The following is a 14,929-nucleotide window of genomic DNA, read 5'->3' as shown; positions in this document are numbered from 1 at the left end:
CCTTTACGGCTTTTTATTATCTCACAGCACGGCCTGGGAGACAAGACCGAGACAAGAAGGGTTAAAATAAACAACTGAGAAAGGCCCGGGTACTCCAGCCCTGTGCCTGGGCGCGCGCTCCGGGAAGCCCCGGGAATCCCCAGCGGGAGAGGGGACGGGGACTGCTGAGCCCCAGCGCTCCGGGTGCCCCAAGCTTACGTTTTAAGTCCGGTTAATTTATTTTAATTATTATTATTCTGGGGAAGGGGTTGCGCGGGGCTGCGCAGCAGCATCCCCGAGGCTGGGCTAGAGCATCCCCCGGGCACCCTGGGAGCGGCGGGACACAAACCCCCCCCCCCCCGTAGCGGGAGCGGCGACACTTTCAGTTTCGGAAGGGACACGTGATTTCCAGGAAAACGGGAGTAGGCGGATAAAGGACCGGGCGAGAAGCGGCCGCCCCCCGCGCAGAGGTCACCGCCCGCCCCGTCGCGGCAGCTCAGCTGAGCCGGCACCATGGCAGCGCTGGAGAACGAAGGGTAAGCGGCGTCCCAGCACCCCGACCCTCGCCGCGCCGCCGTACCCGGGTGGCCCCAGTCCCCCTGGTGACGGCCCTGTGCCTGCAGGGAGACCCAGAGGCTGCGGTTCGGGCCGTGGCTGCTGGATGCCATCAACAGTGGGCGCTACCTGGGACTGCGCTGGCTCGACCCCAACCGCACCACCTTCCGCGTCCCCTGGAAGCACAACGCCAGGAAGGACATCACTGACAGCGACCTGGAGGTCTTCAAGGTGGGTGGGATGGGGGTCGCCAGCAAGAACCTCGGGGTCTTCAAGGTGGGTGGGATGGGGTTGATATGCAGTGCTCTCCAGGTCTTCAGGGTGGGAGGGCTGGAGTGACCAGCAGCGACCTCAGGGGTTCAAGGTGGGTGGGATAGGGTGGTGACTAGCAGCAAATTGATGTCTTCACGGTGGGTGAGATGTGGGAGCTGGCACAGCAGGGGAGGAGCAGTCATCCTTGAAACCTCAATACTCATGGAGACAGGGACCCCATGCTCACTCTCCTGCACCCACAGGCCTGGGCAAGGGTAAGTGGGCGGTATGAGGAGTCGTCGGAGGACCCAGCCAAGTGGAAGACCAACTTCCGCTGTGCCCTGAGGAGCACCCGCATGTTTAGGCTGCTGAAGGACCATTCCAAGTGTGGAGAAGACCCACACAAGGTCTTCACCATTAACCAAGGTGAGTCTGGCCCCAGGGCAGGGCTGTGTTGGGTGGCGTGGTTGATCTCAGGCTGCCCCACTCCTTGTGCTCTCCTTTCAGCCACCCTCCAGCAAGGCGAGGAGGGGGATTTTGGCAGCCCTGACTCTGCGGGGGACCAGCAGCCAGCACAACAGCAGCTGCAGGTAGCTGGGTGGGCACAGCAGGCAAGGGGGGGCCCCACTGCCCCTGCTTATGCATTGCACCTCTGTGTCCTTGGGTGCTCCCAAGCTGCATCCCAGCACCTGGCCAAAATGGAGGCCAGGGGGAAGCTGGGTGCCCCACATCCATAGTGGAAAGATAGCATCCCGCTTCCCTTCACAGCCGGAGCTTCACTCCCAAGACGTGGCCCCAGAAATCGCTCTTCCAGGTAAATCCTAGTCCCACAATATTTTTTTTGGGGGGAGGGCACCCCACTAGGCTCAGTGGGGGCTGATTTTCCAGTTGTGAGACATCCCACCTGCTGTGCTCCCCCTCAGGCATCACGGACCCCACGCAGCCTGGGACGCTGGAGAAGCTGCTGCAGCAGTGTGACATCTCGCCCTGCGACCTCGTCTCCTGGGTGCCCGAAGGTGAGACCAGCCCTGCTCGAAGGATGCAGAGTGGGTGGCCCCATGGGTGTGTGATGCCAGGTGATTTCCCTGCAGGGGACGCCCTCCAACTGGACATCCCGCTCCAGACTCACCAGGACACTCTGCTCCAGCTGCTCGCTGACTCCGGCCAGAACAACTGTTTCCCTCCCACAGCATTTGCACAGTGGGTGCCCACAGTGAAGCAGCCCACCTTGGGCACCTACGACACATACAGCCGCCCAGACCTCATGCCGCTGGAGGAGCTAGGTGGGTGTTGTGGGGCAGGATCCAGCCCTGGGCATGGGAATGCCATAATGGGGTGGGGAAGAGGCCAAGGTGCTGCTATTTGCCAAAGCAACCCTTGCCCTGCTGCATTCCAAATCCCAATGCTGATGCTGCTCATGTCCCACTGCAGGGGCTATGCCGCTGCCGTGCCACCTGACAGAGGGCGCGGTCCCCATGCAGTCACCAGGGGAGGCGATGTTCTTGGTCCCCAACCCTGTGCCACAGCCACAGCAGCTGGAGGATAACACAGGTGAGGGTTATTAATTATTAGTAGCTATAAATTATTATTAGATTTATTAATAGTAAATAATGCTTGGTGGGGGCTGCTTTGGAGAGGGGAGAGCATTTTGGGTTGGAGGATGTGGCTGCTGATCTCTGCCTGGTGCAGGTGGCTTCTTCTCTCCCTTGGACATCACCATCTACTACCGGGGGAAGGAGTTCCACCGGCAGACCGTGGAGGGCAGCCACTGCTTGCTGACATACCAGCGCCCCAACACAGCGGTGGCCCAGGGCCCCTGGCACGTGGTGTGCTTCCCCAGCCCTGCCGACATGGCCGATAGGAAGCAGTGGCGTATCACTGAGAACCTGCTGGGCATTGTGGGGCTGCAGCTGGAGCAACGCGCCCACAAGGTCTTTGCCACCCGCCGGGAGAAGTGCAAAGTATTCTGGGCCCTGTCTCAGCAGCTCGAGGGTGCTGAGGACCCTCCATCCAACATTCTTTGCCGGGACCAGGAAGCCCCTATCTTTGACTTCACTGAGTTTCACACAGGTGGGTAGGGCTGTCACATTGTTTTCCATGTGTTGTTTCGTCCTTGTTCTGGTTTTGGGGCTCATGGGAACCAGCTCCAGGATGTTACAAGCATCCAAATCCTCTCAGTCCATCTGTCTTCCAGGCTTACCCCAAATCTGATCACTGTCTTCCCTCACAGAGCTAAGGGACTTCCACAATGGCCAAAGGCGGCGATCTCCTGACTTCACCATCTACCTCTGCTTTGGTCAGGCCTTCTCCAGGGACAAGCCTAAGGAGTCCAAGCTCATCCTGGTCAAGGTGCAGAAGCCAATTACACTGCTGCCCAGGGAAGGGGAGAGATCATGAGGGTCAGGGGAGCTGGGATTCTGGGTGCCTGAGGAGGGGGACCCCCAAGGTCTGTGGGAGATGGAGGATCTGGGTGCCTGGGGAGGGACCCTTGGAGGCTGGGGCATATGGGTTTCTGGGTGCCATGGGGTAGGGACTCTTAGAAAATGGAGGGGAGATGGAGGTTCCTCAGGGTCTGGGGACAAGGACTGTCAGGGGCCAGGGAAGGTGAATGCCTGAGTACCCAAGAAGGGAGTCCCTTGGTGTGCCGTGGAGATGGGGATCTGGGAGCCCTTGGTATATGGGGCAGATGATACTGCTTGTGGAGCTGAGAGAGATGGGGGAACCAAGTGACAGGGGAGGGGGGACCCTTGGAGACTGGGAGGGGCTGGGTGATCAGGGAGGGAATCCTTGGGGACCAGGAGAAGTGTGGGGCAGGGGTGAGTCAGGGGACACTCAGTTCTGGGTGGGATGGTGTGGAAGGCAGCCCAGGGATGGGGATCCTCTGGTTGGGGCAGATAAAGGATGCCAGGACTGCAGGGCTATGCAGGGTGTTGCAACCACACCAGGCAGCTGCCCATAACCCTGACATTTTTCTGCTGCAGCTGGTGCCCAAGTTCTGTGAGTACTGGTATGAGAAGGTGCTGCAGGAAGGAGCCTCCTCCCTAGACAGCCAGACAATCAGCCTGCAGCTCTCAGACTCCTTCAGCCTCTATGAGCTCATTGAACAGTACAACATGCAGCTGGAATGATCCTCACCCACCCAATGGGCCCCTGGGATAGGCAGCAGGACCACTGGGCACCCCAGACCCTAAGGAGAGCTTCACTGACCAATCCCGGAACTCATATGTTGCTTTTCCCCTCCATCAGCTGCTATATATTTTATGGGTTGTGGTCGTTTACAGATTTATTTTCTTAATTTTTCCAAGTTTAAATATATGTATAGAAAGGTAGTTCCCTGCTGACGTTGCCTGGACCTCTGCCCCCACTATCGGTCTGAACCTTCACCACCCCCTGTACCCCCCAAAACTATGGGGGTCCATGGCCAGCCTTGTCTCAGCAAAGGCCCTGCTGGCAGCAGCGGAGTGGTATCAGAGCACTTGTCAGCACCTTCTTCCCCTAAAGTCTCAGCAAGTGAGGTGATTTCCCACACATCAAGGGATGCATTTATTGAATCATTTATTTCATGCTTTAAGGCTGCAAACATGACTTGCTAGCACATCGCGTCATGGACAGCTTGGCTTTGGCTAAACAAAAGTAATTCTTCAGCAAATGCCTCCCCACTGGCAGGAGTTAATCATGGGAGATGTTCTGGAAAAATAAGGGAGTAACTACAACATGAAGTACCCAGATCTGAGCTCTGAGGCTCAGAGGTGGTGGTATCTCAGGGAGCAATATGGAAACCAGAGCTCTGCCAGAAGATGGATGTCCCATTCCCAGGCTGGCAAGGAACCACACCCCCTCATTTCAGAAGAGGGGAGAGAACAAGCCTGGCCATCACTGCTGGTTCCGGGACAAGGGGAGGTGGCAGTGTCCTTACCTCCCTAGTGACCTGGATGCTGCTGGGCCCAAAGGCGGTGGTCCCATAGCTTGTCATGTAATAGTGAGCAGAAGGCTGTGCTGGGGGCTCCTCCAGCTGACTGGGCACTGGGGAAACGGGACACCCTCAGCCCTCTTTCCCCTGAGCGCTGTTGCAGCACAAACTCAGGACCATTGGGCTCACCTTTGGGCAGAAGCAGCTCTGCGGTGAAACGGTGCCCACACATCCCACATGTTTTAACATCTTCCATTGTCCTGTGGAGGAAAAGCCCCAAGAAGAAGGAACAAGAGCTGACCTCAGTAGTTCCCATGGAAGATAATGGCAAGGCAATGGAAGAGGTTTGCTTTTCCCCTGACCTGAGGTTCTGCCATTGGGGTGCCCTCCCAGGTGCCTGAGCACCTTTAGCTCTTAGTGAAACAGGCACATGTCCAGAGTGAAGGGACTGGAGCATAAGTCCTATGGGGAGAGGCTGAGGGACCTGGGATTGTTTAGCCTGAAGAAGAGGAGGCTTAGAGGTGACCTCATCACTGTCTATAACTACCTGAAAGGGAATTTATAGCCAGGTGAGGGCTGGTCTCTTCTCCCAGGCACTCAGCAATAGGACAAGGGGGCACGGGCTTAAGCTCTGCCAGGGGAAATTTAAGTTGGAGATCAGAAAAAAATTCTTTACAGGGAGAGTAATCAGACATTGGAATGGCCTGCCCAGAGAGGTGGTGGATTCACCATCCCTGGAGGGTTTTAAACTGAGATTGGACATGGCGAGTGCCATGATCTAGTAAATGGACTAGAGTTGGACCAAGGGTTGGACTTGATGATCTCAGAGGTCTTTTCCAACCCAATCGATTCTATGATTCTATATGCCTGAGCCCCAGAGTCTCAGCTTCTTCACCCTTCTTTTCATGATTGAATTTCCCACACCAGTTAAGTGCTATGTAGGGTGCCTGTCAAGTTTCACAGCTAGTTTCATGTGGTTTTTAGCTGACCAACCCCACTAGCATTGCAGTAGCGATCACCTGGGTTTGGAGTGGCACAATGTGTACGTACATGGCACTTGTGCCATCCATGTCTGGCCAGATGAACTCTGCGGGACAGCCGGCTGTTCGGCAGGGACTCTTCACACACATGTGCAGCCCCGGCCACTCCTCAGCGAGCTTCTGGATGAGGAGCACAACTGCCACAAGGAAGTCCCAGGCAAACCGGAAACCTTCCAGGCAAAAGGAGAATGTCTCACTTGCTTTACATCCCCCAACTGCGGCAGCCCAGGAGATGCTGTTGTGATACACGCATCACTTCCAAACCCACCAGACCACAACCAGAACAGCTGGACCAGCTCCATTTCTCAAGGTAATGAAGACCCATAGCCTTCATAGGGAATCGAACATTACATTAAACGAGCTCCCCAACTTGGATGGCCCTTTTGCCCTTTACGGGGAAGGATGACCCATTGCTCATTAGAAGGCTGACAACTTGAATCTCCACTTCCATGTAATACTTTTAGAGGCATCCTGAACAGAACTGGATGGAGAAGGGGGAAATCTTTAACTGAACTGCTGGTGGGCCCTGGTCAGACTAAGACATGTGGCAGAGGCTTCTGCGCCTCTCTGCCCAGAGGGCTGGAAGTGGTGGAGTGGGAGCTAAGGGGAGACATAGGGTTGGGAGTCATGAAATACGGATCAGGGATCTTACCTGTCCTTCCTGCTGGCTTTCTGCTCCGGAGCTCCAGGTAGCTGTAGGCCCTCTGGTTATTCTCTTTGATCAGCAGAGGTTTGCCATTGCATACAAGCAGGCAGGTCACCTTTGCCACCCAGTGTGTGGAATAGAAGGAGCAAGCTTTTACCAGGAACCTGCAAGGAGATTGCCCATGGCTTTCACCACTCTCCCTCTACCTTATCCCTTACACTGGTAGAAAGCATGGCACCAGGTGGACTTGAAAATATGAACCCAATTTCAGTAAGAACAGAGGCAGACACCAAATGAGGACCCTTCCCTACCAAAAGCTCAAGCAGAAGTAGCAGCTTCTTAAGCCAAGAGATGCTTCCAGAGTTGGCCATCTGTTCTGGTTTTGTCTGGGATTAAGGTACTTTTCTTCCTAGTAGCTGGTACAGTGCTGTTGTTTAGATTTAGGATGAGAACAACGTAGATAACACACTGATATTTTAGTTGCTGCTGAGTAGGGCTTACACCAAGTGAAGGACTTTGCAGGTTTTCATGCTGCCCTGCCAGCAAGGAGGATGGGGTACATAAGGAGCTGGGAGGTGCAACAGCCAGGACTGCTGACTCCAAATGACCAAAGGGATATCCAATACCATATGGCATCATCCTCAGCATATAAACTTGGGGGAAAGCTGGCTGGGAGACTATTGCTTGGGAATAGGCTGGGCATTGATTGATTGGTGCTGAGCTGTTGTTTTTCATTTGCATCACTTGTTCTTCTTGGGTTTTATTTCTCTCTTTGTTGGTTTCCTTTTCATTACAATATTATTATAGTTATTCCTGTTACTATTACATTTTTTTCAACTATTAAACTGTCTTTATCTCAACCTATGAGTTATCTCACTTCTACTCTTCTGATTCCCCCAACCCCACCAGGGGGAAGTGAGTCAGCAACTGTGTGGTGCTTGGTTTCTAATTGGGGTTAAACCAGACCACCATCAAATAAAACTCTAGAAACAAGTCCACAATGCCAGGAGATGTTCCAAAAATTGGTACAGTCCCAAGACCTGTAGAAACTGGAACAACCTCAGGTGGGACTGGGAGACCTCTCACTGCTTGGACAGTCACAGACTAGCCAAACACCACTCCACATGAAAGGTGAACCAGACAGAGAGTGGCGCTTGCTTACATCCAGACATAGAACATTGTAATGGTTCATCCAGGGCTCCACCTGTGTGTGGCAGAGCTGAGAAGCCATCCTGGGATCTTCACTCCCAGCCTCACAGCTCACCAGATGCAGTCTCAACAGCCTGGGCTTGCTGATAGTCATACTGGCACTGCATGGAGCAAACCCTGAATCACACAACCTCATCAAGGACCAGAAACCACTGCTTACCTCTGGAAGAAGCCCTCAGGTATTTCGGGGGAGAAGTAGGCACGGATGTGGAGGTCCTCAGGGTGGTCTCCTCCCCATACCTCAGAGACTTCTTCAGTTTGATTCAGATAGGTTGGGAACAAGTACCAGGACTTGCCTTGGCTCTGTGTTGTCTCCCATGGCTTCCCAGGCACAAACTCACTGGCCTGTGGGTTGAGTGCTTCAGTGTGCCTCACCTCCAGGCAGAGCTCAAAGTGTTCCAGGAGGCTGAAGAGCTTCCCTCTCCCTCTGTGAGGCCTATGTCCCATGATTTCCTCAAAGACATCCTGCATCCCTTCTGAACAGAGCTGATCCTTCACCAAGGCACGCACAGCCTGGTGGCACAGCATTGCCTTTGACTTGAAGGTCCACACCCAGTTGGCCCTGTCTCTGATGGTGGCGTGTTCCCCGATCAGTGTCTCCACAGAGATGCTCTCGAGCTGCTGAACTAGGCGATACCTCACAAGGAGCTGGATGGGAAGAGAGGGAAGGACAAGGTGGCAATGAGAGGAGCCCAGTAAAGCTGCGGAGCTTGGGCCCTGCAGAGTAGATGGTCCTGATCCCCATGCTCACCTTGAACATAGTTATTAAGAAAGTAGGCTGGAGAAAAACAGTGCTTTCCAGGTGGTTGATTTCCTCATACCACACAACAAGCCCAATGCGATGGAGGTACCGCAGGATGTCCTGGAGAAGTTCTCTGCCCAAGTGGGCCAGGTGCTCATGCTGGGAGAGTTTGCAGAGCAGGTGCTGGAGGTCCGTCATGCCTAGAGGGAGATGCAGAAGCTCAGCATACGTCTATCGGACACAACATTCCAAGGCAGATGCTTTAGAGAACCAACAAATGACATCAGCACCCCATATCACACATGCCATCCCTGGGGATGCTCAGTGACTGTGGCCCAAAATACTTTGCCTATCCTCAGCTGTACCACTGCCACCCTGCAGCTCCCATGGTCTTGCCTTGACTCAGCAGTGGCAATAGCCAGGATTTACTGGTGCATCTGTGTTTTGTCATTGTGTGAGAGAGCAGGTTTGTTTCCAGCCAGAAAACCTCAGATTGCCAGTTAAACCTTGGATTGTCACCCAGTCATGCTGAGAGACCAGCAACAAAACCTGGTTTATCTCCACAAAAGAAAAGCATTTGCTCCTCATTCTCTAATTCTACAGTGGCCAGGGGAGCCAGATGACACAGGGTGCTGGTAGTGTTTATACCTGCTTTAGGTGCCTAAGCAAGAAGCTGGGACTGCCTGCTAGTCCTGCTAAATCACGAGGGACACAGAGAAGGGTTTAGGGAGGGGCAGGGAAATTAAATAAAGTTAGCAGGATGTAGATTTGGAAACCATACAGAAATATTAGAGCTATGGAGCTCCTTCTGCAAGATTTTTTAATTGCTTATACAGGGCAAAGGGGAGAAAGAACAAAGTTACTGGAAAGAAAGACACCAGACGATACGGCCAGCTAGTAGAGCCTCCCGGTGAAGACACAGTTGGCTTTTTCCTGTGCTTTTCCCCAGGCACCTGCCTTGAGGGGCGCAGATGCTTGTAAGTGACAGAGCCAGGCAGCAGCAATTAATGCTCAGCAATAACACTGCAAGGTCTTCAGCAGCGACCCCACTGCCAGGTAAGCAGGGCCAGAACCTGCAGCAAGCAGTGCAGACCCTGTTCCAGAGTCAGGAAAACTCTGGAGAGAACCTGCCACAGGCATAGGACATCAGGTTCTCACAGGAAGGTATGGCAGGGGTGACAGACCACTCACCGTGGTCTGCCATCTCCTCGCTCTGTGCAATATCCACAATGGCAGCTTCCACCTGCCTGTAGACAGGCGGCAGCACTCGGACAACCTCGGGGAAGAGCTCCTCGTTCTTCACATGCTCCAAAATAGTGAACTCGAGCTTTTTGATATCGCAGTGATCCATGCAGTTGACAGCAACTAAGTTTAAGATCTGGAAAAGAGAAAGCACATACCTGCCGAAAGCAGATCCAGAGAAGTCTTTTAGCCTGCGAGGTAAAGGAAGAACCTAATGCCAAGGAGGTCACACCTCTTTTCTGTAGTAGTTCCCAGAAAATCACCTTGTAATGGTAAATAACCCCTCACACTCCTCAGGCACTTGCTACAAGCCACAAGAGGAGATGCCCATCACCTAGCAGGAAAAGGACCCAGCAGGTCACAGCCACAGGTGTTATCATGTCCACCCCAGCCCAGGGAAGTGGCTGCAGTAGTGGCCTGGTACATTAGCACCAGGTCACTATTCCCAGTAGCATACTGGGCTGTCAGAGACAACAGGGTGACCACTGGCAGCCAGAAACCAGGATAATCAGCCCTACGGTTAAAGTGCAACTCTCCATCTCTTTCAGCCTCTCCAACTGATCCACGTAAAACTTGGGCTCCTCGCTGCCCTCCAGGTTGTTGATGAAGTGAGTGAGGTTGCTTTTTCTCTCTGCCAGCATGGCTGAGATCTTGGCCATGATATCATGACTCTTCTCCTTCACCTCCTCCTCCTGGCAGCAGTCCACATGGGTTCCCACAGGAAGCACTACTGAGTTTGGGACTCGCATGGACAGGTTGTTGATCCAGAAACCAACAAGCTCCTTGAAAGTGTTGTTGTTAGTTTGGTACCTGGGGAGGGAGAGAAAGAAAATCCCAAATTCACATTTCACCCTCTGGATCTCCAGACAACTTCCACCAGTGCAGGTCTGACCATGCCCGCTGTGCTGTCTCAGGAGCTCACAGGAGAAGAGCTCAGATCTCAGAAGCTTGCATGGGCTATATTCAAACTCATCCTTCAGTCTCCCATTCTTAAGCTAAGCCAGTTAAAGCTATGGGGTGTAGAGTCCACCCCTGCTGTGAATGGGAGTGTCCCTCTGTAGCACAAAACACAAGCACAAGGCTCCCTTCATGTTCAAGGAATGCTGCACAATACAGAGGGATTGTAAAGGTATTTCCAAGGCAGAAAACAAATCCATTTAGACAGAGTTCTTATTAAATGCCTCTAAAGAGAGGTCTTTGACAAGGTGATGACAGACCTAGGGGCTGAATTAAAAGATTGATGTGCAAAAGGGGGCAGGGAGAGAACTAGCTACTCTAATGGTGAGAACAGCAGACCTCAAGGTCCAATGGAAATAGTGTGAATTTGTGCAGGGGAAGGTTTCCCCAGCTTTTTTTTCCCCCTGCCCCACTTGAAATCCAAACCAGTTGAGCACTTACATATGAAGATTGATGACGAGGATGACAAGTGCCTGCGGGGTGATGAAAACATGGTGAGTCATGTAGTACTCCAGCTGGCCAGCAAAGTCCCAGAAGAGAAATGTGAAGTCCTCAATCTGGAACTCACTGATCTCTATCCCAACTGTTCGCTCTTCCCTGGGCACCAGTTTGGATTGCCCTTGCTTCAGGCTTTTGCAGATGGTGGACTTCCCTGCCAGTGAGGCCCCCAGGAACATGGTCTTGACCCTTTTGTCCTCCTGTCCCAAACCATGTTGAAGCTGGATGAAGTAATTCCGTATCTGCTGAATGCCACCAGCACACACTTCACTGGGTGGCTCACGGAGGGGGTTCCCACTGGCCTTAAACATTTTCAGGGATTGCCTCTGAAAGAGCTCCTTCGGAAGCTGGCGAAGGGCATTATTCTGCACATGAAGCTCCTGCAAGAGTGCCAGCTGCAGGACAGCCTGTGGAAAGGTCCGGAATAGGTTGTTGGAGATGTTGAGGTATTGGAGGCTGCCTTGACAAGCTGCCAAGTCCCTGGGGAGGGCACAGAGACGGTTGTTGTTCAGCCGCAAGTGTTTAAGCCTGGGGAGATGGGAGAAAACCCCCTCTGGGATGACCCTGATTTGGTTCTGATTCAGCTCAAGCCTCTCTAAACAGACAAGGCTCTGGATTTCATTGGGAAAGTCCACAATCTCATTCTTGGACAGTATCAGCTTCTTCAGGTTGCAAAGCTTAGAAATGCCAGTGATCGTCCTGAGCTTGTTCCTGTCCAGGTCAAGGCTCTCCAACATGGGGTTGCTCAGGACCGCTGGAGGCAGCACACGCAGCCTCTGGGTGGAGAGACTCACTTCACGCAATCCATCCTCCTGCTCCTGACCTGGACACATGGGACAGTGAAGGTGGTTAAGAGACACGTTGACCCTATGGGTTGCAGACAACTTTTTCCCTTGAGCTCTGCACAACTTTGGGATCATTTTGGCCAGCAAGAAAAAGCAGTGTAGTTGGTTGAACAGTGCAACCACAATTGCATGAACAGCTCCTGAAGAGAGAAACTGAAGCCGAAGTACAAGGATCTTGGCTGGGGCTGAAGACACAGGAAAAAACTTCCCACCAGATGTTGACTTGTTGACCAAGTGTCACCTTACCAGATTTGCTCTCATGCTTTGAGCACTGCAAGAGCTCCAGCCACAGATGCACCTATCTCAAAACTGGCAGTTATCCCAGCAGTGGGCAGGCAGGGCAGAGCTGACAACAGCTCTCCAAATAACTCACCCAGTCTGCTGTGAGCTCTTGACCACAGCCAGGGAGATGCGTTGAGGCCAGGGCTAGTGAGTTCAGCCACTTCCTCTCTCACATCCTCTCCCTTGCCCCACTCCAGATGCAGATGATGCTGTCATTCCCTGCAAAGATGCTTCCAATCCCAGGAGACTGGGGGAGTAATGCAGGGATAGCGGGGTTCCCCAAAGGACAGGACATACAGGCACAAGGACTCAGTGATGACAAAGAACATCCCCCAATGGAGGGTATTTAGAGATTTCCAGGCAAGGAGAACGACAGCAGGATGCAGGATGGGGATCACACAATACCAGAACAAAACATGGCTAGATTTGCTTTCCTCTCCCTTGTTTCACTTCCTCACCACATGATGCGAAACGCAGCATCCCCTTGTGCAACACACCCTGCTGAGGACTGACTCATCATCATTTCTCAGCATCCACTTGAATGTGGGACAGTCTACAAGCCCAGCAGGAAAGCAAGCTTTCACCCTCTCCCAGGTGCCCAGGGTCTCCAACAGCGACAAACCAAAAGATTCTCACACCACGCTGAACCAGAGCAGGGAAGATACGAGGCAGCTACTCACAGGCTCTGGGCTGGGCCATGGCCCCACAGCACAAGCACCACCTGGATCCTCCGGAGCGCTCTGTTTCGTTTCCTCCCTTTGTTTCACTCCCCGCCTCCCCAGGCTCTGCTGGGCAACCCCACCCCTTCTTTCTCCATCCAACCTCATAGCAGCTTTCTACAAACCAAGCAATCTGGCCAGATAGCAAAGCAAGGGCTGTGTCCCAAAAAGCAGTTCTGGAGGTCTCCTGTTAGACAAACATGGCAGCAGAGCAGTTCCTGAGTCCAACTCCTAGTGCAGCACTGCTCCCTGCCTTTGCTAAAGGAGCCTTTGGCATTACCAGTGTTGCAGAGGAGGGGAAATACACTAACAAGAGATTATGGTGTTACCAAATTACTGCATGTGTTGAATAAGATTTCTTCCCTTAAACAGGTGGGAGCATCTGATCCAAGAGGGCTAGTGAGTAGTATACACATTATACTAGAAAAACTGTTCTAAAATGTGCCAGAAGAGACATTTTTAGGTATGTTTCTCATTGCTTCTCCCACAGGGCATCTTAGAATTTGATGGATTTATTTTTAATGGCAGACAGAATTAAAGAACCAGTAATCTTGTTGATGTAACTTCAGTAGAGAACACATGCAGAACGAATGTGTAGTTTTCAGCTTTAGGGCTCCTCCAGGCCATAGCAGCTGCAGAAGTGACAAATTTAACAGGTCTTACAGTACAGGCACTCCTAATACACTCTGCAACAGGCTGTTATATTTACTGCCAATTCAACGTTAACATTAAACAAGAATTTAAAGCAGTGAAACAGTCTGAGGAACAAACCAGACTGACATTGTCTTCCTGGTAAACAGTACAGTTGCTTCTATTATTTAGTCAAGGGTTGTTTATTCATACCACCTACCCTTTTTCACTTATGCAGACAGGTTATTCCAGAATTGTTCCTCTGACATATTGGGAGGTGTCCAATTTCCAGCCTAAGCGTATGCACAACTAGATCACATTGTCTCATTCTTGTGCCAACAGCGCTATAGAAGTGTCTGAACTTTTGTCAAGAAATCAGCAGTGTTTGTATTTACAACCCCACACCCATCTGCCAGATATGTATTCTAGCTACAAGTTTATCTTGAAAACTACACCTTCTCTTCCAGCTGTTCTTCTGCAGTCAGTACTGAGTCTTTTCCAAAAATCTTCAAAGCAACTCCAAAGTTATCACTTCCTTATCCTCCATTCAGGCTGCACTTCCACACAGGAAGCATACAGAGCCAAGGAAGATGAACTTCAAAATGCTCAGGGCTTATCCATAAACACTTCTCTAAGATAGTGAATGATGGGAGTGAAGCACTGTGGCAGTAAAACATTGCTCGTATATAGGTTTGTTTTGTTCAAATAATAAATTCCCCAAACAAGCTACTTGGAACCAGTATGTAGACAAAAATCTTATGATTGAAATCAGAGTAACTGAAACATTAGAACACCTGCAAGGGACCAAAGGTTCCTTTTTGTGATTTTTCCTACACTCACCAAAGGGGAGGAAAGAGCTGCCATTATTTGCTTTATAAAACTCATCCCAGAGAGCCTAAACATTTCTCTTTGAAGACAAGCAGCAAGATCATTAGGAGGTTCCAAGAGGTTAGGAAGTCCTCACATAAGAAGTGTTGTTCCATCTGGTCAAACAGGCCACATGCATTCTGTTCCCATGAAGGGAAAGCCAGTTTCTTAGTAGTAACTTAGGGGTTTTCCCTTCAGCTTCCCTGTGAAACATCTCCTCTCCAACACAGTTGAATGGGGAATGATTCAAGTCAGGTTCAAGGGTGCTGAATATATTGATAAGCGACTGTGTTTCAGATGGTCACTTAAAAGATCTGTTGCTCTGCAGTACATGTGGCCAAGGAGTGTCATTACAAGACATCAAGATGAAGTCAGTACATGTGCTGGACTCCTTTGCTTCTTGATAGGAAAACCATCCGACAGAGGAGGAGGGACAATTACTAACCAACTCCAATCCTCTTCTAGAAACACAGTATTCCTTATGCAAGAGCCAAGCATCCAAGTTTATACAGAATAGCCAGGGCAAAAAGCAGATGCAAGACAAACAAATGACACC

General features: G+C 51.7%; 2 protein-coding genes across 4 annotated transcripts; one reads left to right on the top strand and one right to left on the bottom strand.

Moving 5' to 3' along the window:
• Window positions 1-421: 421 nt before the first annotated feature.
• Window positions 422-7,242, top strand: IRF7 (interferon regulatory factor 7). Its single transcript, XM_071558737.1, has 11 exons — window positions 422-515; window positions 603-765; window positions 1,050-1,212; window positions 1,294-1,376; window positions 1,555-1,600; window positions 1,710-1,802; window positions 1,878-2,069; window positions 2,218-2,337; window positions 2,476-2,856; window positions 3,017-3,135; window positions 3,768-7,242. The coding sequence occupies exons 1-11, from the start codon at window positions 493-495 to the stop codon at window positions 3,912-3,914; spliced, it is 1,530 nt and encodes a 509-aa protein (XP_071414838.1). The 5' UTR covers window positions 422-492; the 3' UTR covers window positions 3,915-7,242.
• Window positions 4,038-12,983, bottom strand: LOC139673302 (malignant fibrous histiocytoma-amplified sequence 1 homolog). 3 transcript variants are annotated; one of them, XM_071558736.1, is made up of 11 exons: window positions 12,838-12,983; window positions 10,974-11,853; window positions 10,094-10,385; window positions 9,525-9,711; window positions 8,343-8,533; window positions 7,752-8,239; window positions 6,389-6,546; window positions 5,747-5,906; window positions 4,886-4,956; window positions 4,703-4,809; window positions 4,039-4,473 (listed from the first exon to the last, which is right to left on the bottom strand). In XM_071558736.1, exons 1-11 carry the CDS (start codon window positions 12,854-12,856, stop codon window positions 4,456-4,458), a joined length of 2,571 nt encoding a protein of 856 aa, XP_071414837.1. In that variant the 5' UTR covers window positions 12,857-12,983; the 3' UTR covers window positions 4,039-4,455. The 3 variants fall into 3 exon arrangements, with proteins under 3 accessions (XP_071414836.1, XP_071414835.1, XP_071414837.1); XM_071558735.1 differs by having other exon boundaries at window positions 4,038-4,809; XM_071558734.1 differs by lacking the exon at window positions 12,838-12,983 and having other exon boundaries at window positions 4,038-4,809; window positions 10,974-12,231.
• Between the last annotated feature and the right edge of the window lie 1,946 nt (window positions 12,984-14,929).

The sequence above is a fragment of the Pithys albifrons genome, chromosome 6, assembly GCF_047495875.1.
Source record: "Pithys albifrons albifrons isolate INPA30051 chromosome 6, PitAlb_v1, whole genome shotgun sequence".
NCBI lineage: Eukaryota > Metazoa > Chordata > Aves > Passeriformes > Thamnophilidae > Pithys > Pithys albifrons.
The sequence above is the reverse complement of the archived record's forward strand: the minus strand, read 5'-3'. Positions and strand labels throughout refer to the sequence as shown.